The sequence below is a fragment of the Malaclemys terrapin genome, chromosome 3, assembly GCF_027887155.1.
Source record: "Malaclemys terrapin pileata isolate rMalTer1 chromosome 3, rMalTer1.hap1, whole genome shotgun sequence".
NCBI classification, from domain to species: Eukaryota; Metazoa; Chordata; order Testudines; family Emydidae; genus Malaclemys; species Malaclemys terrapin.
In genome coordinates, this window is record NC_071507.1 from 140,229,968 (window position 1) to 140,253,040 (window position 23,073).

The following is a 23,073-nucleotide window of genomic DNA, read 5'->3' on the forward strand; positions in this document are numbered from 1 at the left end:
AAACTGACACCAGTGAACAAAATTATGCAACTATTGAAAAGGAATGTTCTGCAATTGTGTGGGCTGTTAAGCAATTTAAACCCTATTTGTACAACAGAAGGTTCAACGTATTAAGCAACCATGCACCTCTCATATGGTTGCAGAGAGCTAAGGGAACCAATTCCAGGTTGCTTTGTTGGAGTGCAGCCTTACAGGAATATGAAATGAACATAATTTATATTAAAGGCAAAGGAAATGTAATGGCAGATGCATTGTTGAGAATGGGGAACTCCTAAGATGCACCCAGCAGTGTCTGGGACATGCTCTTCTACATCAATTTTGCATTGGGGGTGTGACCATGGAAGGTGACCATGTTTACACTAAACCACTGATGCACAATTGTGATAAATCTTATGCAAAGTATGTCATTTAATGTATTATCCGAAAAGTTGTCTGCTATGTACGATTATCCTGTTTATATGCATGTGTCTTCGTATATGAAGTTATGAAACTGCTCTAGGTTTGTATCTCAAAGCTGTTGTGTTTCTGGGTAACACCTCCAAGACAGATTTACATTAAGGCTAGCCAGCCTGCTTGATGGCCCATTAAGGACAATCAGCTCTTCCAGGGACCCCTCCCAAGGTCTCTTCTTCAGGCACATGTAGGCAATGAATGACTCAGCAAGACACACATGACCCAGGACTACTGTTTGTGCCAATAACTTTCCATGCACATGTGCTGTGGGTATAAATTGCAGACTGGGACAATGCTCTTTGTCTTCAATCCTGCACCATTTCACTGGACTGTGATTTTCGAACAAGAAGGAAGCTTTGAACGAAGGACTGATGACCACCAATCAGGGCCGGCTCCAGGGTTTTTGCCGCCCCAAGCGGTGAAGAGGGAAAAAAAAAAAAAGCTCCACCACGCCGCTTTCTTCTTCGGCGGCAATTTGGTGGCAGGTCCTTCCCTCTGAGAGGGACAGGGACCCTCCGCCGAATTGCCACCGAAGAGCCTGACGTGCCGCCCCTTCCCCTTGGCCGCCCCAAGCACCTGCTTGCTCAGCTGGTGCCTGGAGCCGGCCCTGCCACCAATCTTTTTGGGCGATCCAGAGAGACATATTTCAAGGTAGCAGAATTACCATCACTGCTGTTTTCCTGATCCACAGACTCTGAAATCAGTTGTAAAGTATATGATTCCTTAAACCATTTAATAACTTTCTTTTCTTTCTTTTAAAATAAATCTTTAGTTAGTTTACTAAAGATTGGCTGCAACGTGGTATTTGGTGAGATCCTGAAAGTACATGTTGACCTGGGGGTGAATGTCTGATCCTTTGGGATTGGAAGAACCTAACGTGTGATGAATTTTGGTTTTAAGAATCTTTCATCACTAAGTCCAGTTGTCTGGGTGGTAACCAGGGGCTGGAGTGCCTAGGGGACTGTTATTTGTCTCTCTGTGAACTAGTACAATGATACGAGCTCACTTTTGTTACTAGCTTGGTGAAATATTATGATGGAATAAGCCACCAGTTTTGGAGTGTGTCTGCCCTGTTTTTTACAGTCTGTCCTGAATTTGGCACTCTCAGCTGTGACCTATACCAGGCAGCGTGACAACCATTAATAAATATTTGTTCGCCGGGTAGATGCTTATAAACTGTAATCAAGGCTCCCCTTAAACTTCTCTTTCTTATGCTAAATAAATTGAGCTCTTTGAATCTATCACTATAAGACATGTTTTCTAATCCTTTAATCATTCTTGTGGCTCTTTTCTGTACCCTCTCCAGTTTATCAACATCCTTCTTAAATTGTGGACACCAGAACTTAACACGGTATTCCAGCAGCAGTTGCATCAGTGTCAAATATGAGTAAAACAACCTCTCTACTCTAGATTCCCTTGTTTATACCTGCAAGGATTGCATTAGGCCTTTTGTCCACAGCATCACACTGGGAGCTCATCTTTGGCTGACTAGCCCCCAGAGCCCCCAAATCTTTTTCAGAGTCGCAACTTCTCAAGATAGAGTCCCCATTCTTTGTTCCTAGATGTATGCATTTACATGCACCCACCACATTTTTGCTTGCACCTAGTTTACCAAGTGATCTGGATCACACTGTATCAATGACCTGTCCTCTTCATTATGTACCACTCCCCCATTTTTGTGTCATCAGCAAACTGTATTAGTGATAATTTTGTTTTCTTTTAGGTCATTAATAAAAAATGTTCAATAGTGTATGAAAAAATCCAATCTCTGCGGAATCTCACTAGAAACACACCTGTTCAAAGATAATTCCTGTTAACTTTTTTTTGAGACCTGTCAGTTAGCCAGCTTTTAATCCATTTAACGTGTGCCGTGCTAATTCTAGTTTTTTAATCAAAATGTCATGTGGTATCAACTCAAACATCTTACAGAAGTGTAGATATATTACATCATCATTATTACCTCTATCAATCAAATTTGTAATCTCATCAAGAATGATAGTTTGACAGTATTTACTTTCCATAAATCCGTATTTATTGGCATTAATTATATTACCCTCCTTTATTAATTGAGTCCTGAATCAGCTATTCCATTATTTTGCCCAGAATTATCTTGCTCCTTAGCCAGCTTTTTTAAAAAAACGTGGTTGCAAGTTATCTGGAATTCTTCATTTAAAAATATTTAATATTAATCGCTACTGTTTAACATCCTCCTGAGACACCAGTGGAATGGAGAGAGTGTTACCATAAAATATGATTACATCATCCGTTTTTCCCCAAATACAGGACAGAAATATTTATTGAACACTTCTACCTTTTCTGCATTATTATTGACAATTCTGTCATTTCCATCTAGTAATGGTCCAATATCATTGTTAGGATTTTTTTTGTTCCTAATATACTTAAAACAAAAGCAAAAACAAACAAACAAACAAACAAAAACCAAACTCTGCTGGCTATACATTTCTCCTTGTCCCTTTGCTTCCCTTATCAATTTTCTATAATTCCTAGTTTCTGATTTATATTTATTACTATCAACTTTTCCTTTCTTTCTTTTGATATATACATATTTTTTATGGTTGCCTTCATTTCCCCACTAAACCAGGTTGATTTTTTTTAATACACAGGGCTATAATACAACACACACCCACCATGCTGGTCTGGGTTTTATTCTCTTGGTACATTATAAATGTTCACGTTCACTTGCACCTAAATTACTATTAATTTTTAGTTCTGTGATTCTTTCCTCTTCATCTGTCAAGACAAGGTATAATATTGAATTCCCCTGTCTTTACTGTTTAGTAAATAAACAAACTTCAGAATGACACCTGAAAACATCCTCTTCCTTGTGATAAAAAGCAGCTGCTGTAATGTCTTTTCATGCTAATCTCAAAGCTTTTTAACAGATTAAGGTCTCAGTCCCACAACCCACTACTCACATGAGTAGTGACTACTCACATGTACAAAGTTTCTTGCATACTTTCATATTTGCAGGATTGGAACCATAGAAGATTTAGTTACTGAGTGTCCTAAAATCCAACAATATTTTATTTAATTTTAATTTTTAACAATTTAATTATTAGAGAAATCCTAATATTCAAAATAAATAACCACTTTAATGCTGTTAACCTATGGGGGGAAAAATTCTTTTGGAAGAATTATGGGATTTTAAAAAAAATTTGACATCACAGAAACAGCATGCTGGTACAAATTATACTACACAGTTGACTGACTGTTAACTGATCTAGAAAAAAATCAAATTCCCTAAAACTATACTAAAATATGTACAGCAATGTAAAGTATACTGATCTTAAACACAAAACATATTGGCACCACCTTGTTAAAAATGCGTATTATAGTGATAAAAAATCTGGGATCCCTAATGAAAAGAGACAGCATGGTTTTATACAGTCTGACAGAAGGATAGTACAGTTCTGAGATTAGCGGCTTGAACAAAAAGCTGGCATGTGGAATTGCAGTCTTTTTATATAATGACTTTTGGCAAATATCTCCTTTAGGACCGAGTGGAAATGTTGATTGCCAGGAGAAACTTCTTCTTGAGTAATGGCCAATCACTACGCAGTGATGAAGGATGGGCTTCGAGTGAGAAGCCCGCAAAAGCCAGTTTAAATTATTAAATCAGAAAAGCAGTATTTTTAACAATGATCACTCTGATAAACACACGACCCTGGAATTATAGCTGATTCAATGTTTAAACTAGGGTGGATTTGTACTGCAGGAGGTTATTGGAGTGTAGAGTGTCTCATCACTCTTTTCCATAAAATGCCTTATTTTGCAAAACTCATTTTATTACTCTTTTGCTTTGTCCTTCTTGTGGAGAGCAGAAAGCACAGGAGGAGGAGGTGGACAGGTCAGCTGGAGGTGCAGAAGGCAAGGTAAGGAACCTTAAAATATATAACTCTCTTGCTCTCACTACATATACGCTAGTGAAAGTAATACTGTATAGATGTATACAGTCAGTTCAGTTAGATGTGTACATAAAATTTGCCTATTTTAATTGTATATGTGACTAGCTTCTATGTCTTCTGAATAACCTTATACAATCTTTACTGCTATCTTCAGATTTAACTGTAATTGGTCATGTTTCTAGCAGCTGTCATTGGTAACCTGGCCATTGATTGTATTTTAGTGAACACAGTCTCAGACATGCACACACAATACTGTAGATACAGTAAGAATTGAAGGAGATGTAGAACAAGGGTTCAGCCAATTCAGTTTTAAATATCCTCCCAGCAATAACACAAGGCTTTATTTGAAATGAATCTTTCAAAGTGCCTTCTATTTTCCTGTGGTTGTTTATTTAAACATCTCTATTATGCAAATCCACCTGAAAATGCATTTCATTTTCTCATGAGAACTTGTGGGGTTTTAGTTAGTGTGCATGGTATTCTTACTGCAAGAGAGTATATACTCTATCAGCTTTGTAAAGTTATTCTGCACATACATTTTGGAAAATTATGTCGGAACTTTAATATAACTTTTTATAGTATTAATCAGGCAAGTGTGCACCAAAGAGGTAAAGGTCTTAGTGAAGTTTTGTTAGATTTAATATTACTGAGACTGGGGGTGAGGAGAGATTTACATTAGAAAAGATAAGCTTCCAAACCTGCCAAGCAGTCCAGAGAATATTCTCCCTTTTTGTATAGAGTTATGTCATCCAGTGACAATTATATCTTAGACGATTGTTTGCTAGGTTAAGAGCTTGAAAATAAAGTTGGGTTAATCCATCTTATTAAATGGAATCACTCTGACTGTACACAGTCATCTTTTTATTCATTTTGTATTGTTTGGCATGGCACTGTGAACATACCTTTTTATCTACAGAAAGTGCTGAGATTCAGTAGACATTTTGCAGCAAATGTATTATGAAAGAAGCAGAGAGGCTAGTATTGTCTAATATTACTATTGGTATTTAATGCAGACTATGCAAGCACATGTTTTTAGTGCCAAAATTTATTCTCTAATTTAGACATCTAGGGCCTGATGCTAAACCATTAACACCAAAAGGAATGCTTTGCCACTGACTTCAAAAGAATCTAGTCCTTACTGAATGTAAATCTGAAGCATGCTGGGCTTTCTTTCAGAATATTTGTTTGCGAAATCTAATGATTCACCATTAGTACTTGCGTGGGATTCTTTCCTATATGGTTGAACTCTACCTTGAAAAGTTACAAAGCAGCATAAACTGCTAATACACATTTTTACAGTCTGAATATTTCTCTTTTAAAAAGTACTGCCACTCTCTTGGTTAATAAGTTGTTATTGGAAGGTTTCTCTCTTCGCAATTATTCTTGACATTTATTAAAATAAACTATTACCTACCCCCACTGACTTTTGCCAAGTTGTAATAGTAGAGAATTCAAGAAATAGTCAAACTTTTTTCTTAAATACATGGATTATGCACTGTAGAGGACGATAGATATTACTCGGTTTACTGTGAATTAATGATGTATAACAAACAATGTGTTAGCCAATGAAAGGATAAATCATTATATTTCAAAAGTATAAGGAACAGTTTTTATGTCTTTCTCCACAGATGTTAAATAACCACCAAAACTATATTTGTATACTACTTAGCATAGACCACTATATCCTTGTGATTTATCCATATAAACTTTCTTAATGCATTCATTTAAATGTATGTAAAATGAAGTTTATTTAGAAACCTGAAAATGAGAATCACATTTCTTTTTATTTATTGACATTTCTGTAGTGCTCACTGTTAAAAACATTTTATACAGAGTTAAATAGTAACAGTAACTTAAATATTCCTGATTATTTTGTACTGCAAAACTCTGGTTGTCTTGTGCTAAAACCAAACCTGTGCTGAAAATTGCATGGTGCTGGACTTTTTTGCCTGCAGTCAAATGAAACCCAGTTTCAATGTCAGATTGCCATTTCTTATAGAGAGAAACAAAAATAAATGGGTCGTTTATTTTTTTTATTTTTGTACCTGCCTCATGCATTCTGCTTTGTATTTCTGTTGCTTCTTTTTCTATAAATACATTAGGCAAGAAAAATGTTTTCAACTATTGGAGTCTATATTTAAAAGTTTTTCCATTTTCCATCTTAGATAAGGTGCCGGTCAGTGTAGTATATGTGCATACTAAAAAGCCATGTACGTTAATGGGAGTCTTTACATGACTTCAAAGGCCTTTGGTTTTGGCTCTATTAACCCAAAAATCTTTCGGCTCCATAACTTGTGGTTTGATGACTTTTTAGAGTGTTATATTCAAGGATCTCAAAGAACTTTGTTTAGTATTACGTGACCCCCTTAGTTCCCAGAATAATGAATATTAAAGATGGGTAAACTGAGACACAAAGCGATTAAGTGATTTGGCTAAAGCAAAACAGCAGAGCAGTGGCAAAGCCAAGAATAGAAGCTCGCCCCTTGGCTCCTTGTCCTATGTTCTATGTACATAGCTTCTTCTATCATTTTAATTACATGACACCAAACACAGCTATTTTAAAAGAATATTAAACCAATATTATTAGAGTTGCAAAGTCAAGCACTCAAAAGCTGGAAAATTCCTGAATTAATAGGGTGACCATCCGCCCCATTTTTAAAGGGACAGTCCCATTTTTTGGGGACTTTTTCTTATGTAAGTGCCTATTATTCCCCACCCCCTGTCCCATTTTTTCACAGTTGCTATCTCCCTTGTGAGTATGCATTATGATAGTCTTTAATTACATGATTACAAGCTATTTTTTTTCACAAGCCCTCTGCCTCATTCAGTTCACAGAATGGACTGAGATCAATATTTTTCATCATTGTTCAACGTGTGTGTGACAATGCGGATCTGGCGGAACCCAACTGAGAGTGCCAACTCAGGACAAATTGCTCAAACAGGGCAGTTACAGCCCAAGGCTGGGGTTTCTTCCACCTCTAAGGCAAACCAAACCAGCCAGACTAGGAGGACTTCGGTCTCACCCCCTGGCTAACCGCAAGTCTCACAAGCAATCTCCTTAGACACCCCAGTTTCCCAGTATTACCACCAGTGCCACTCGTTATGGGGACAAATGGTTATGAAAACCAATACCCCAGTAAAAGAAAAAAGGTTCTCCTGATCCCAAAGGACCAAGCCCCAGACCCAGGTCAATATACAAGTTAGATCTTACCCACAAATCACGCTGTTGCCAATCCTTTAGAATCTAAAATCTAAAGGTTTATTCATAAAAGGAAAAAGATAGAGATGAGAGTTAGAATTGGTTAAATGGAATCAATTACATACAGTAATGGCAAAGTTCTTGGTTCAGGCTTGCAGCAGCGATGGAATAAACTGCAGGTTCAAATCAAGTCTCTGGAATACATCCCCCGCTGGGATGGGTCATTCAGTCCTTTGTTCAAAGCTCCAGCTTGTAGCAAAGTTCCTCCAGAGGTATGAAGCAGGATTGAAGACCAGATGGAGATGAGGCATCAGCCTTATATAGTTTTTTCCAGGTGTAAGAACACCTTTGTTCTTACCGTGGAAAATTACAGCAAAATGGAGTCTGGAGTCCATGGGCCAGTCCCTGCATACTTTGCTGAGTTACAAGGCGTATCTGCCTTTTCTCAATGGGTCCATTGTATAGCTGATGGTCCTTAATGGGCCATCAAGCAGGCTAGGCAGAGCTAATCTCAGCTTGTCTGGGATGTCACCCAGAAGCATAGCATAAGTTTGCCATACTGACAGTACAGAGCCAATATTCATAACTTCGACCACAAAACTGATACACACATATAGACAGCATAATCATAACCAGTAAACCATAACCTTGTCCTAGACACCCCATTTGACCCCCTTTATACAAGATTTGGGTGCCACTACAGGACCTTGGTTGCAACAATGATCTATATGGTCCCAGATTATATCAATAACGTCACAGTGTGGCATTAGGTCTTATTTATTGCATACTCTTCAGACCCTGCTCTGAAGACAAAATTAATAATTTCCTCATGGGCTTTTATATGGTGCTTGTCACTATAGTATCGGAGTGTTTCACAAACATTATTGAATTTATCTTCACAAGATCCCTGTGAGTTGAGGGGGTGATATTATCCCCGTTTTACAGTTAGGAAACTGAGGCACAGAAAGTAAAATCAAAAGTATCCACTAATTTTAAGTGCCCAATTTGAGATACCAAGGACCTGATTTTTAAGAGTACTTAGCATTATCCAGCTCTTTATTTGTTCAGATCACAGCCACCATTGACTTCAGGTACAGGTCTGTGTGCTCAGCACGTCTTCAAATCAGACCCCAGGGTCTCAAGTTGTGTACCCACCCAGAAAATGAGGAACACACAATTAGTGACTACCTGTGAAGAGTTTGGTTAAGGGCATGTCTACGTTGCAGCTGGGAGGTCTGATTGGTATGAGGAGCTGACTAGCTCAGCTTGAGGTAGCACATAAAAAATAGAGCGTGGATGGTGTGGCACTGGCAGCAGCTTGATCTACTTGCCTGATCTTGGACTGAGAGGGTTGGGTGGAGTTGGGCTCCAGCAGCTGGCCCGAGCTGCCACCAGTGCTGCAAAATCCACACATTTAGCATGGTAGCTCGAGCTGAGCTAGTGTGAGTCTGTCTGCCCATGATGGGAATCACACCTCCCAGCTGCAGTGTAGACATACCCTCAGTGACTTGCTCAGCATCATACAGGAACTCTGTGGGAGAGGCAGAGATATAATCCAGTCCCCCAGGGCAGCATTCAGCTGCCTTAATGGACGAGACCAGGCTTTCTGTCGTGGTAATCCCTTGCCTCATTCACTACACACCTCCCAGCTTCTGCAACAAATGAAACGAGTCTAACAGATAACAGTCTCCTTCACTACACTACCCTGATTACTCCCTATATCAGGTCTATTCTGTGCACTGAATGAGGGAGGGGTCTTGTTGGAAAGTAGTTTGTGATCATGTAATTAATAATGTTCCTTTAACATAGTTTTTGTGTGTAATTTCCCAAGTTATTTGCAATTACAAAGTTACAAAGACTTTCTAGGCTACTTAAATTTTGCAACATCCCATGCTTGGTAATTTTTCACAAGGATGCATAAGAAGCCCAAACCACTGTTAGACTGAGAAGAAAATTGTGGTATTTCTTCAGTAAGAAAGGAATCAAAACCACCCATTTGATTATTTGAAGTTTACTGAGTTATTATTTATCATTCTTTTTATGTAAAATGAACATGTGATGAGTGGGTCAAAGGGAGAATATATAATAATCCATATGTCTTTCAGCAAAGGCAAAACCAGGGGCTCATAACTAAAATGGGCCTAGAATTGCTAACATAATAAAGATTTGAGATTTCACCAGTTTTGTCAGAAACAGAACACTAAATGAACTGCAGAGTCAAAACATTTATGGAAGTCAGAGTTACACCAACGATCAATTTGGTGTATTCTGTGTGGTGTGGCAGAGCTCCTTCTCTGGCTTGGTGGATTCCATACTTCCTCTTAGCCGGGGGTTGGGGAATTCCTCTCTCCCTTGGAATTTCCCCACATCCCTGGGTTTACTGTCTTCACCTTGCCAGAGCAGAGGTTCCTCCCAGCCTTCCTGACAGGGGAGGGGAGCCTCTTAGTCTCTGGTAGCTCCTCTGGGTGTAGTGGCAGCAGGCCAGACACCCAGTTCAGTCTCTCCCCTCTGGTGGGGTCTCTTCCCCCAAACCTCTAGGGCCCAGAAGGGCTGTACGCCTGGTTGGGCAGGGTTTCCCCTGCTTTTCACCTGTGAGATGTTCCTTCTGCATTTGTCAGTGTCTGCACCATCCAGCTCTCCAGTAGCACACCTGCTCCCCACAGTTCCTATTGCACGTGCCTATCTGACTGGAGGGGAGGCTTTTAACAGGTTCTGGCAGGTCCTTGATTGACCCCATATGTCCTAATTAACTTGGAATACTCCTGTTCAATTGCCAGGGGAAAAGGGCTTATCCTGGGGCTAATATACCTGCCTTCTACCACTTTCCTATACCCCCTGGAGAAGGGAGGGACCCTATGGAGGAGGGGGCACAGGGCCTGAAGTGCTTGTGCACTCAGGTCCATGTCTTTGACCTCCAGGCCCTGCAGAGACTCCTTTATAGTGCAGGTAGCCGGCATGGAGCATGCTGGCACATGCCTTCCTCTGCTGCCTCCGAGGGCTCCACTCTGACCGGCAGCTCTTCTACCTCCATCCGAGTGGTCTTCTGCAAGAATTCTCTGAGCTGCCAGTCTTCTACCAGGACCTCCTCTGGACCTAGACGCTGGTCTCAGCGACCAGGTCTGTGTTGGCCACCGAGGGAATAGATCTCCTCGCAGAGCCCCTGCTACACAATCTCCAGTTTTACGTGCAGGTGGTGGAGTCTCCCTTGGTGCACCAGAGGTTGGTCCTGGCAGAAGTCACTAGGATCGGAGACCTCCTGGACTATGACCGGGGGGACTGGTTGGATCCCCTAGTGCTAGGTTGGCGCATGGGGCTCTCCACCCTTTGGACACCCTGACGCGTACTTTGGGAGGTTGAGGCCGCCTTACTGCCTACTTCTTGGGTCTACCTCGAGCGGGTCCTGCAAGAGGGTGCTCCCCACCCACCCCTTACCCCAGGCCCTCTGGATCTTTCCATCCTGCCCCATTATCCCTCCCAGCCCCCTCCTCCTCCTCATACCCCGAGCCAGCTGCGTGCTCTGCAACTGGTTTGCTTCCGAACCGCACCGAGAGAACAACTGTACATGCTCATGCTCCACACGCTTCATTTCCCCACCCTTGCGTCCTGTCCAGACACCAAGTGGCGGGACCTATTACCAGCTCTGGAGGGTGGGGAGCCCCACTAGGCCAGCTTGTATTCTACCCAAGTGTGGTTGCCCGCCGGGGATATTAGCTGGCGGCTACTACATGGAGCCGTGAGCATGGGCATGTACCTGGTACGGTTCACCTTTATCCCCAGAACCTGCCCTTTCTGTGGTGTATCTTCAGTGCGCCAGGTTGCAGCCCCTCTTCCGGCTCCTCCACAACCTCTTATTGAGGTTCTGGCTACACTTTTCCCTGCACCTGTTTATTTATGCACACCCTATTCGTGGCCCCATGAAGTCCAGGGACCACCTCGTGAACCTCCTCCTGGCCATGGCCAAGTGGCTATTTATAACACCAGGAAGAGGAGGTTGGCTGAGGGGGGGCTGTGTGACTGTAGGGCGTGTTTTCATTCCTTTATCTGCTCACGCATCCAGGCAGAGTTCCTCTGGACGGCATCTACTGGCTCCTTGGATGCGTTTGAGGAGCAGGAGGTGCTGTATGGGGTTCTCTGCTCAGAGTCCTCTTCAGGTTCCCTAGTTTTGATCCTTTGACCCCACGCCTGCTCCTGTTTTTTCCTTTGTTGTCTCCTGAACTTTGTTGAGTTCTGGGCTCAGTAGCTCCTCTCCATGCTGGGGGAGGGGCTTTTAGCTGTGGGCGGGCTTACGCCTACCCACTTCCCAGCACCCAATAGGACCACTCTCCTATAGCTGTCTGGCCTGACCCCATCTCAATAGATGACACACAATACAGTAAAAGACAGGTTTGAGACATTCTTTTGGGATATAATGATCCTGAGAGTTTGGTACCACTGATGTATGGGTTTTTTTTTTTCCTGCCAAATTTGACACCTGTTCCTTGAAGGTTCTCTTAGATAAGTCATTGATCATGTAAATTTGACCCGTCTTGCAAGTACACAGGGAATAACTTTATACTAGGGTTGTCGAGTAATAGCAGTTAACTCATGCAATTAACTCAAAAAATTAATTGCGATTAAAAGAATCGTGATTAATTGCACTGTTAAACAATAGAATACCAATTAAAATTTATTAAATATTTTTGGATGTTTTTCTACATTTTCAAATATATTGATTTCTATTACAACACAGAATACAAAGTATACAGTGCTCACTTTATATTATTATTTTTTATTATAAATATTTGCACTGTAAAAATGATAAAAGAAACAGTATTTTTCAATTCACCTCATACAAGCACTGTAGTGCAATCTATCGTGAAAGTGTAACTTACAAATGTAGATTTTTTTCGTTACATAACTGCACTTAAAAAACCCAACAGTATAAAACTTTAGAGCCTACAAGTCCACTCAGTCATACTACTTGTTCAGTCAATCACTAAGACAAACAAGTTTGTTTACATTTATGGGAGATAATGCTGTCAGTTTCTTATTTACGATGACACCTGAAAGTGAGAACAAGCATTCACATGGCACTTTTGTAGCCAGTGTTGCAAGGTATTTACGTGCCAGATATGCTAAACATTCGTATGCCTCTTCATGCGTAGGCAACCATTCCAGAGGATATGCTTCCATGCTACTGATGCTCGTTAAATGTGTTAAATTTGTGACTGAACTCCTTGGGGGAGAATTGTATGTCTCCTACTCTGTGTTTTACCCACATTCTGTAATATATATTTCATGTTATAGCAGTCTCGGATGAAGACCCAGCACATATTCATTTTAAGAACACTTTCACGGCAGATTTGACAAAACGAAAGAAGGTACCAATGTGAGATTTCTAAAAATAGATACAGCACTCAACCCCAGGTTTAAGAATCTGAAGTGCCCTCCAAAATCTGAGAGGGATGAGGTGTGGAGCATGCTTTCAGAAGTCTTAAAAGAGCAACACTCAGGCCTTGTCTTCACTTACCGGAGGGTCCGGCGGCACACAATCGATGTTCTGGGATCGATTTATCGCGTCTGGTTAAGACGCGATAAATCGATCCCGGATCGATCCCGGAAGTGCTCGCAGTCGGCGCCGGTACTCCAGCTCGCCGAGAGGAGTATGCGGCATCGACGGGGGAGCCTTCCTGCTGCGTCTGGACCGCGGTAAGTTCAGACTAAGGTACTTCGAATTCAGCTACGTTATTAACGTAGCTGAATTTGCGTACCTTAGTCCGAAGTGGGGACATAGTGGGGACCAGGCCTCAGATGTGGAAACTACAGAACCCGAACCACCAAAAAAGAAATTCAACCTTCTGCTGGGGGCATCTGACTCATGATGATGAAAATGAACATGTGTCGGTCCACTCTGCTTTGGATCGTTATCGAGTAGAACCCATCATCTGCATGGACACGTCCTCTGGAATGGTGGTTGAAACATGAAGGGACATATGAATGTTTAGTGCATCTGGCATGTAAATATCTTGCAATGCTAGCTACAACAGTGCCATGCAAATGCCTGTTCTCACTTTCAGGTGACATTGTAAACAAGAAACTGGCAGCATTATCTCCTGCAAATGTAAACAAACTTGTTTTTCTGAGCGATTTTGCTGAAGTAGGACTGAGTGGACTTGTAGGCCCTAAAGTTTCACATTGTTTTATTTTTGAATGCAGTTATTTTTTGTACATAATTCTACATTTGTAAGTTCAACATTCATGATAAAGAGATTGCACTACAGTACTTATATTAGGTGAATTGAAAAATACTATTTATTTTGTTGTAATTGAAATCAATATATTTGAAAATGTAGAAAACATCCAAAAATATTAAAATAAATGGTATTCTATTATTGTTTAACAGTGCGATTAATCACGATTAATTTTTTTAGTCGCGTGATGGCCCTGCTTTGTACACATTAAGTAGAACCCTTGAAGTCCAGGGGACTACATAGACGGGTAAAAATACAGGCATATGTGACTATAAGGCAGGGGCCATTATTTATAAATAATTTATCAATCAATATAACTGTCCACTGAAATTTAATCTGGTGTGTCTATTTCTGCATCTGGAATACTGTGATTCAGTGACATTCTGTATGTCTATCTCTCTGTGCTTTCCTTTTCACCCCTCAATTACAGTCTTCAACAGCCACACTTGGAAAAGGATGGAGTCTCTCTTTTTTCCAAATGCTGAATATGATATTAATTTAAACAAAGCACTATGGAAATGGAGTTTGATTTGAACTTTTGTTAGTTGAAAAGAATTGGCCAAGATTTTCAGAAGTGCCCAGGGATTTTGGGTACCCAACTTGAAATATCTAAAAGGGGCCTGATTTTCAGAAAGTCCCGAGTATGCGCTTGGGGCTGGGCATCCAAAAAAGTGAGGTACATAAAACCACTTGAGTTTTGAATATCCTTGTCTATTTGTTTACATTGCTGGGAAGGCTTTCTAAATTGATGTTCTTCACTTGAAATGCATAGCCAGCTTCAAGGGAAAATGAGATTATTGTTGTTGGTACATTTTTCTAGAGTAAATTACTTTCCAAATTCTCATTTAAAGCAAATTGCTCAGAAGAGTAATAAAGTTAAAGTGTATGGGAAAGAAGATTACTAACGGCAATGATTAATTTAAAAAGTTAAAATATTGTGAGTATTGTACACCTTAATTATGTTTAATCAACCTCGAGTTTCATTTTACTATGGTAATATCCATGAAGAATTAGTTACAGTACCTAATATTAGTAATGTGCATTAGATACTGAAGTATTAACTACTGCTTGGTATCAGTATAGTACAGTAGATACCGAAGGAAATTGGAGGGCTACAAACCACAAACCATCAGCATGTTGCAACACAAGCCTCAGCATGCCATGCTCTATTTGCATGTGGCTCTCCTTTCGGTTGAACAAGGTCATGTAGATGGTGTATCACAAAACATCTTACAACTACAAAACAGCATTGCTCCTGGAGAAAATAGCAATTTAAAACCAAAAAACCCAATGGACAGATGCATGTGGTTGGCAGTGATGTCAACAGAATCACAGTTTGAATGGTTGATTTCTCCTTGAACCCAAGTACAGTTCAGATCATAACAGTTATTCATCTGGTGTGATTAACATAGTGACTATTTCTTTTGCACAAATGCTTGTATTTTACATAATAATATAATTTACCATTGTACAGAACTTTGTATCCCTAGATCTCAGAGCACGTTACATAGAATGTGTTGAGAGCACAGACTAGTACTTGTGAATGGCAGTGGCATCAAAGGAACCAAGTTCTGAGTGACATTTATACCATTATTCCCCCATTTGGGTCATATCATTGTAAACTGGGAGATGAAATGACTTGCCCAATGTCACACAAGTCAGTGGCAGTCAGTAATGTCTAAGCCCTATTCCTTCCTACCATCCTTTGTCTGTATAATTGTCTATATAGATCATAAGTTTTCCAGAGCTGGGATCTTTCCTCCAGAAGAACCTGTAAAGCTCCAAGCACACATTTAGTTCTGCGGCTCTCTGCCGTGATCAGTGGCCAAACGGCATTTCTAGTGCTGAAGGCCACTGTGCTGTATCCTTGCACTCAAACATACTGGCCCAGTTCTACTCTCACTTATACAGATGCAGCTCCCATTGATTTCATCATAATGATGGACAGTGTACAATATACTTTTTGCTCCCACAAGCCAAAGATAACCTCATAACTCATACGTGGCAGAGAGTGAAGTGAAGCCAAGAGTGGGATATGCAAAATCATTCCTAAAGCATGAAAATAAAATGTAAACTTTGTTGCCTGGTGTAACACCCATACCAAAAGAGAGTTTCTCTGCAGAAAAAGCATCCTTGTGTGACCTTTATTTAACACTATAATTGTCATTGGTTTTGCTGGTGGTTTAGCGTCTGATGGGTGTTGGGTGGATAAGGAATGCAGGGTCAGGACCACAGTAAATGAGGTTTGATTTACTGATAGTTTGCATGATCAGTGTGACAATTAGGGACTGGGGAGAACAAGGAGTGTAAACCCCAAAGAATATGCAATTGATTCAACTGATTGTATACAATATTACTGTACTATAAAAGGGCATTGAATAAGGTATTTTATGAAAGCTGGTGATTAATATGATTGTGAAGTGTATGTATGAACACTATATGAAGAATTATGGATACTAACTAAGATTATGCTTTAAGGTCTGTGACCAAACAAAGGGGGAAACAGGTTTTCTCCCAGATAGAAGGGAAGGCAGCTATCTGTGTCTCCAGTGCATTTTGGAATCAAAACAGAAACCTCATTTATATACAGATCAGCTGGGTGGCGGGAAATCAACAGGAAGGGAAGACCAGCAAGAGATCATCCTGACTCTGGGGACAAAACAATGAGTTTTGGGAAACATTAACAGAAGCCTTTTTGTCATCCATCACTTTGGGGACATAGAGAATTGTGAGCCTGTGAAAGCTGGATCCCCTCGCCTGAAGGGAGAGGATGCTGGTAACTTGATATAAGTAAGAAAACTGCTTAAGCAAAAATCGTAACTTGTTAAGATGAAGTTTTGTCCCAAGAAAGTTTTGTTTGTAACCATTCCAGTCTCTTTTCTCTTGCTGTGTACCTCTTAAATCTCTGTTCTTTGTTAATAAACTTATTCTTGTTTTATTACAAAATCATCTCAGTGCTGTGAATTGAAGTGGAGTGTGAGTCTTCAGCTAACCTAACAGGCTGATGTGTGCCGCCTCTTTGGAGGCAGCTAACTTCATAACTTCCATTAGTGCCCAGTGAGAGGGGCTGAACTCTGCAGGGAGATGTCCCAAGGGAACTCGGGAACTGGAGTTTACTGATTGTTACCTTCAAGGCAAGGTTTGAACTGACACACAGCTTAGCAGCAGCAAAGTTCACTCATGCTGAAGCAGAGCAGAAACACGGGGACTCACAGTTCTGGGTGTCCTAAGCAAGACATCACAATGGGTATTACGCAATATCAGGAACAAACCATATTCTACTTTATCTGCGAAGCAGACTAAAAACTTGAGCAACAACGTTGATAACAAAATATTAGCACATGAATCTTTAGGTGGGAATATTAGCACAAAATATTCCCACCTAAAGATTCATAAAAAGCTTTAATTTTTGCAAGATTAAGGGTCACAGACAACAGCTGATCCAGGATATGTAGAACATGTGATAGTGAGCAGCGTGGAATACACTTTTATTTACACTGGTGAATGTCAATGCCCATGAACTGCCTTTGGATTTGTTTCTATCAGCTACTGGGGAATTGATACAGTTTTCCACACATTCTGAAAATAAAATTGCTCCCATCAGTTAGGGACTGAATTCTCAGGTGGACTGCAGCAGTACTCATCACACCTGAAGGTAGTGACAAAGATGGCTGGCTGTCCTCTGGGATCCTAGAGACATCAGGGGATTGAATTGGTCACTCACATTAATTAGAGAATCCTCACTGGCACTTTAGCAACACCCCCAACATGTCCCCTAGACTGGGGAGCTCTGAGGGGTTTATTAGAGCCAGCTTAAAGCCGCCCAGAGATTCCCTCAATGCTCAGCTGACTTTACTATGTGTAAAGGAGAGATTAAATTTTGAATGTCAATCCAAGATAGTTCGTAGTTATGACAGATAGCCATGTACTTCTTTTAGTACGTTCTGCTCCATTTTGCATTTAGCTTCCACTGTACAACTGTAGCTGTGCTGCACTTTGTTATATAGAAAACCAGGAGATACTGATCTTAGGGCTGCTGGTCTGCACTACTAGGAGATTGACACTGCTGCAATCAATGGAGCAGGAGTTGATTTAGTGAGTCTAGTGAAGATCTGCTAAATTGATGGCAGAGCGCTTTCTGGTTGACCCTTGTACTCCAGCTTCCCGAGAAGATTAAGGTAAGTCAATGGGAGAGCGTCTCCCATGGGTGCAGTGCAGTGAAGACACCGGGGTAAGTCCACCTAAGCTACGTTATTCACGTAGCTGGAGTAGCGTAATTTAATTCGACTTACTCCAGTAGTGAAGACAAGCTCTTAGTACTTCTTTTGTATTGGATTTACCAAGTGTGTTATCCTCTCCAACTTTCTGTACCTATTCTGGAAAGGTAATGGGGCCTTTATTTAGCAGTTTTCAGAAACTGTACTGGAGACAAGGAAAGTATTCACTGAGCATGTTAAACTAAAATCATATTAAGAAATAGGTAATAGGCATTGCCATACTGCATCAGATCAATAGTCCATTTAGACCGGTATTCTGTCATGACAGTGGTCAGCATGAGACACTGTAGAAGAAGGTGCAAGAAAACCAATAATAGACAATTATGAACTATTCTGCTTATAAAGAATTTTTTGTTTTTACCCTATCAGTGATTAGCTTATGCCTTGGAGCTTGAGGGCTTATGTTTCAATTTTTTTTAGATCTCATCCAATGTAGCCCTGGAAAGTTCTTATTATCCATATAAATGTCAAATCCTTTTTTTATTTTTCCTTGTTTTAGTTTTTTTGTTTTTTAATCCTGCTAAGCTCTTGGTCTCAGTGCTATCTTGTGCCAATGAGAAGATAATTCTGACCAGTTATATATATATATATATAGTGACAAAGTTCTGTCCTTGACTCCGTGGGTCCTGCGTTTCCTGACAGATTTTTGCTAGCCTCAGAGCTCACTGTGACCCTCCTCATAGCCCTTCTCTCTCTAGAGGCAAGGGTCACAGTCTACTTAGCCATTTTCATCATAAGCCAGCAAGGGAGGTGAGGAGAAACAACCCTCCCACACACAGTCTCTGTTGTCTCCCAGTATCAGTGATTAATCAGGGAGGGGAAGGGCTTCAGCCCAGGGTCCCTAAACTTAGCAGCTATGAAAGCTGACTTTTTGGAAATAGAGCATGTACAATTCCCTGGGCTACTTCCCCACAGCACCCCCCACTCAATATCTTCTTCACAATTACCTCAGGGCCTCCTTCCTTGCACCTGATATGGATTCATACTACTTCATTCCTCCAACAGCACAGCTCCCTCCTATAGCTCCTGACACCCACCCCACACTGACTAACTGAGAGGCTTTTAACTAGTTCCAGCCAGTCCTTAATTGGCTTCAGGTGTCCCAATCAATCTAGCTGTCTCTCCTGCCTTCTAGAAGGATCTTAATTGGCCCCAGGTGTCTTGATTAACCTGGAGCAACTGCCATTTGGTTACCATTTGGTTACCATGGTACCAGGGATTTGTTTAGCCTGGGGCTAACATACCTGTTCCTCACTACTTTACTGTAGCCACCTGGCCTTGCCCCATCACAATATATACATATAATAAATAAAATTTGGCACTTTAAAAGGGCTACTTCCAGAAGCCAAGAACAATTATGAGCAAACACTGGATTTATTCCTCAACTCAACCAGAAGTTATGGGCTTGATGCAGGAACGACTTGGTGAAATCCTATCGTCTGCATAATGCAGGCAATCAGGCAATATAATCACAACAGTCCCTTCTAGCCCTAAAATTTTTGCATCTGAGTTCCAAGGGTGCTGTGTTTGTGGGGGGTTTTAAAATCCTTTTGTCAGTTTTAAATTTGTTGTCTTTTAATATCATTCAGTACTCCATTGTTTTAAGTATTTTGAGAAATGTAAATAGAGAGCACCCAGCTGATTTTCTCTAGTATTCTTTGTTTTCTATAACTCTGCCATGTCCCTTCTTTCTCATCTCCTCATAAAAGTAAATGGTGTCAGTTTTTTCAATCTGTCCTCATGTTGGGAGTCTTTCTATGCCTCTAATCATTTTGGTTGTGTATCTCTGGAGCCATCTATTTCTGCTTTATCTGTGTGAGCTGGAGTGTCCAGAATTAAATATAGTATTTCAGGTGAAGGTGTATCATTGACTTATATGGGGGCATTATAATATCATCAGTATTCTTCATAATATTCTTATACAAAACTAACATTTTGTTTGCTTTTTTGGTTATTCCTTTGATTACTCATATCTTTGGAGTAGAAGGTTTTCACTGGGCAGCTCTACAATGATGCTCAGGTCTTTCTCCTGAGTGGTTAATCAGAATTAACTGTGTATGAATAGTTATGATTCTTCCTCCCAGTGTGCAGTACTGAGGATCACAGGAATTGCCTTACTGGATCAGAACTGTGGTCCATCTAGTCGAGTATCTTGTCTCCAACAGTGGCTTACACAGAGGGAAGTTCAATAAACCCTAAAGTAGGCAGTTATGAAGTAACCTTCCTCCAGAGAAAGTTTCCTTCTAACCCCTACCAGTTACTGTTTGGCTTTATATTCCTATCAAAACTCCTGTTTGTGAGAATTCTGGATATTTTTCTTGTTCATATAAATGTTGAATCCTTTTTTGAATCTTGTTATGCTCTTAGCCTCAATGGTAGCTTGTCCTTGTGTTATGAGGCTAAGTGTTCTCAATCTACTTTCTCTAAAGCATTTATTTTTTGTATACTTTTATCATGTTTCCTCTTATCGACCGCCTTTCACAATCTTGCATGATATGAGAGTTTTTCCATGCCCTTAATCATTCTTGCTGTCCATCTCTGATTTTGCTATCCCCTTTTTGTGCAATTAACACAATATTCCTAGTGAGGCTGTACCACTGATTTATATACAGGCCTAATATTTTCATATTATGCTCTTTTTAGATGTGTGGCAATTCTCCAAAAAGGGCCATATTTTTGGAGTTTAACGTACCCACCCTACGCACACCCATATATCATTTGAAAACTTATCTTATGTATGTATCGGTGAGTGATGATGTGGAGCTGTCAAGTGGCGCTGTAAGCCTTTAGGTGAGGTGAAACAATGGTACCCAAAATTTCATAGATTTCATAGATTCTAGGACTGGAAGGGACCTCGAGAGGTCATCGAGTCCAGTCCCCTACCCTCATGGCAGGACCAAATACTGTCTAGACCATGCAACACATTTATCTAACCTACTCTTAAATATCTCCAGAGATGGAGATTTCACAACCTCCCTAGGCAGTTTATTCCAGTGTTTAACCACCCTGACAGTTAGGAACTTTTTCCTAATGTCCAACCTAGACCTCCCTTGCTGCAGTTTAAGCCCATTGCTTCTTGTTCTATCCTTAGAGGCTAAGGTGAACAAGTTTTCTCCCTCCTCCTTATGACACCCTTTTAGATACCTGAAAACTGCTATCATGTCCCCTCTCAGTCTTCTCTTTTCCAAACTAAACAAACCCAATTCTTTCAGCTTTCCTTCATAGGCTATGTTCTCAAGACCTTTAATCATTCTTGTTGCTCTTCTCTGGACCCTCTCCAATTTCTCCACATCTTTCTTGAAATGTGATGCCCAGAACTGGACACAATACTCCAGTTGAAGCCTAACCAGCGCAGAGTAGAAAGTTTCATTTTTTTTGCACAGTGGCAGAAAAACTGCAACATGACTGGCTACGGTTTTTACTGTTTAGGTTAATTTCAACACTTTAGTGTGGTGTTTATTTGGTCAAGGCTTCCAAACGACAGTGTATTAAAAGATTTTTCTTGGTTTTGCGTAGGCAAATATTTTTTCTCAGAAACGTTGAAGTTGTTTAGTATCTGGCAAAAATGGCGAATATCAACATTTTGCAACCTACTAACATGAAATGTTTTCATATCGCATATTGGTTATTGTCAATGTAGCTCACAATTGATTATAATAGTTTTCTGTATTTTCAATTGAAATTTGTTTGCCAGATCAGTCTCACATTGAACGTTGGGTACCAGCATCAGTAGCTTACATACCCATAGTTTGTATGGCATAATGGATAGATATAAATGTACAACAGAACCTCAGAGTTACAAACACCAGAGTTACGAACTGATTGGTCAACCTCTGACCTCATTTGAAACCATTAAGTACACAATCAGGCAGCAGCAGAGACAAAAAGAAAGCAAATACATTATACAGTACTGTGTTAAACGTAAACTACTTAAAAAAAAGGGCAAGTTTTTAAAAAAAAAATTTGACAAGGTAAGGAAACTGTTTCTGTGCTTGTTTCATTTAAATTAAGATGGTTAAAAGTGACATTTTTCTTCTGCAAAGCAATGTTTCAAAGCTGTATTAAATCAATATTAAGTTGTAAACTTTTGAATGAACAACCATGACGTTTTGTTCAGAGTTACGAACATTTCAGTTATGAATAACCTCCATTCCCGAGGTGTTTGTAACTCTGAGGTTCCACTATACATGAATTCCTAATGTAATGCTTCTCCAGTGGTAAGCTTTTGTACATACAATGTAGCATATGGTCTGCCTGGTAGAAGGTTTTAATTTGTATTGGCCTATAAATGCTGTACTAGCCTATGAAATATTCTAGAAACTAGCTTTTTAATTCAGTGACATTTGTGCACCAGAAAGTATTAGTATTAGAGATGGCAATACACAGCTTCATATTATGAATATGCAAAAGCTATGAGAGAAAGATGTGGTCTAACAGCAAGTAGAGAAGACAAAGTCCATAAACAAGTCCTTTCCCCTGCACTGAAGAGGGATGAAGAGCATGTTACAACTCTTATCAACCATATCATCAACAATATGACAAACCAATTTGACCCTGAATCATCCAGAGATGCTTATCAATGCATCTACTGGACTATATGTAATATCAGATGTACAAGAGTCTCTGCTGAAAATAGCAGATGTTGGTGAAAAACAAATGGAGAGATCTGAAAGAGATGCACTTTATTCTAATTGGACATGTAGTTTCTTCAGCCCAATCAAGAAATCTGGCATCAGAACATTTGCCAACATGGCCAAGAAGATCAAATGTAAGGGTAGGTCTATACTTACCTCCGGGTCCGGCAGTAAGCAATCGATCTTCTGGGATCGATTTATCGCGTCTTGTCTAGATGCGATAAATCGATCCTGGATCGATCCCGGAAGTGCTCGCTGTTGACGCCGGTACTCCAGCTCGGCGAGAGGAGTACGCGGCATCGATGGGGGAGCCTGCCTGCCGCGTGTGGACCCGCGGTAAGTTCGAACTAAGGT

At 40.4% G+C, this 23,073-nt stretch overlaps 1 protein-coding gene across 1 annotated transcript in view; it reads left to right on the forward strand.

The window, feature by feature from the left end:
* Positions 1-4,218: 4,218 nt before the first annotated feature.
* LOC128833567 (gamma-aminobutyric acid receptor subunit rho-2-like) overlaps positions 4,219-23,073 on the forward strand; it is a 66,863-nt gene continuing 48,008 nt past the window's right edge. The window contains exon 1 of the mRNA XM_054021525.1: positions 4,219-4,346. Coding sequence (XP_053877500.1) covers positions 4,234-4,346 — 113 coding nt within the window. The 5' untranslated portion in view covers positions 4,219-4,233. The remainder of the gene's footprint in view (positions 4,347-23,073) is intronic.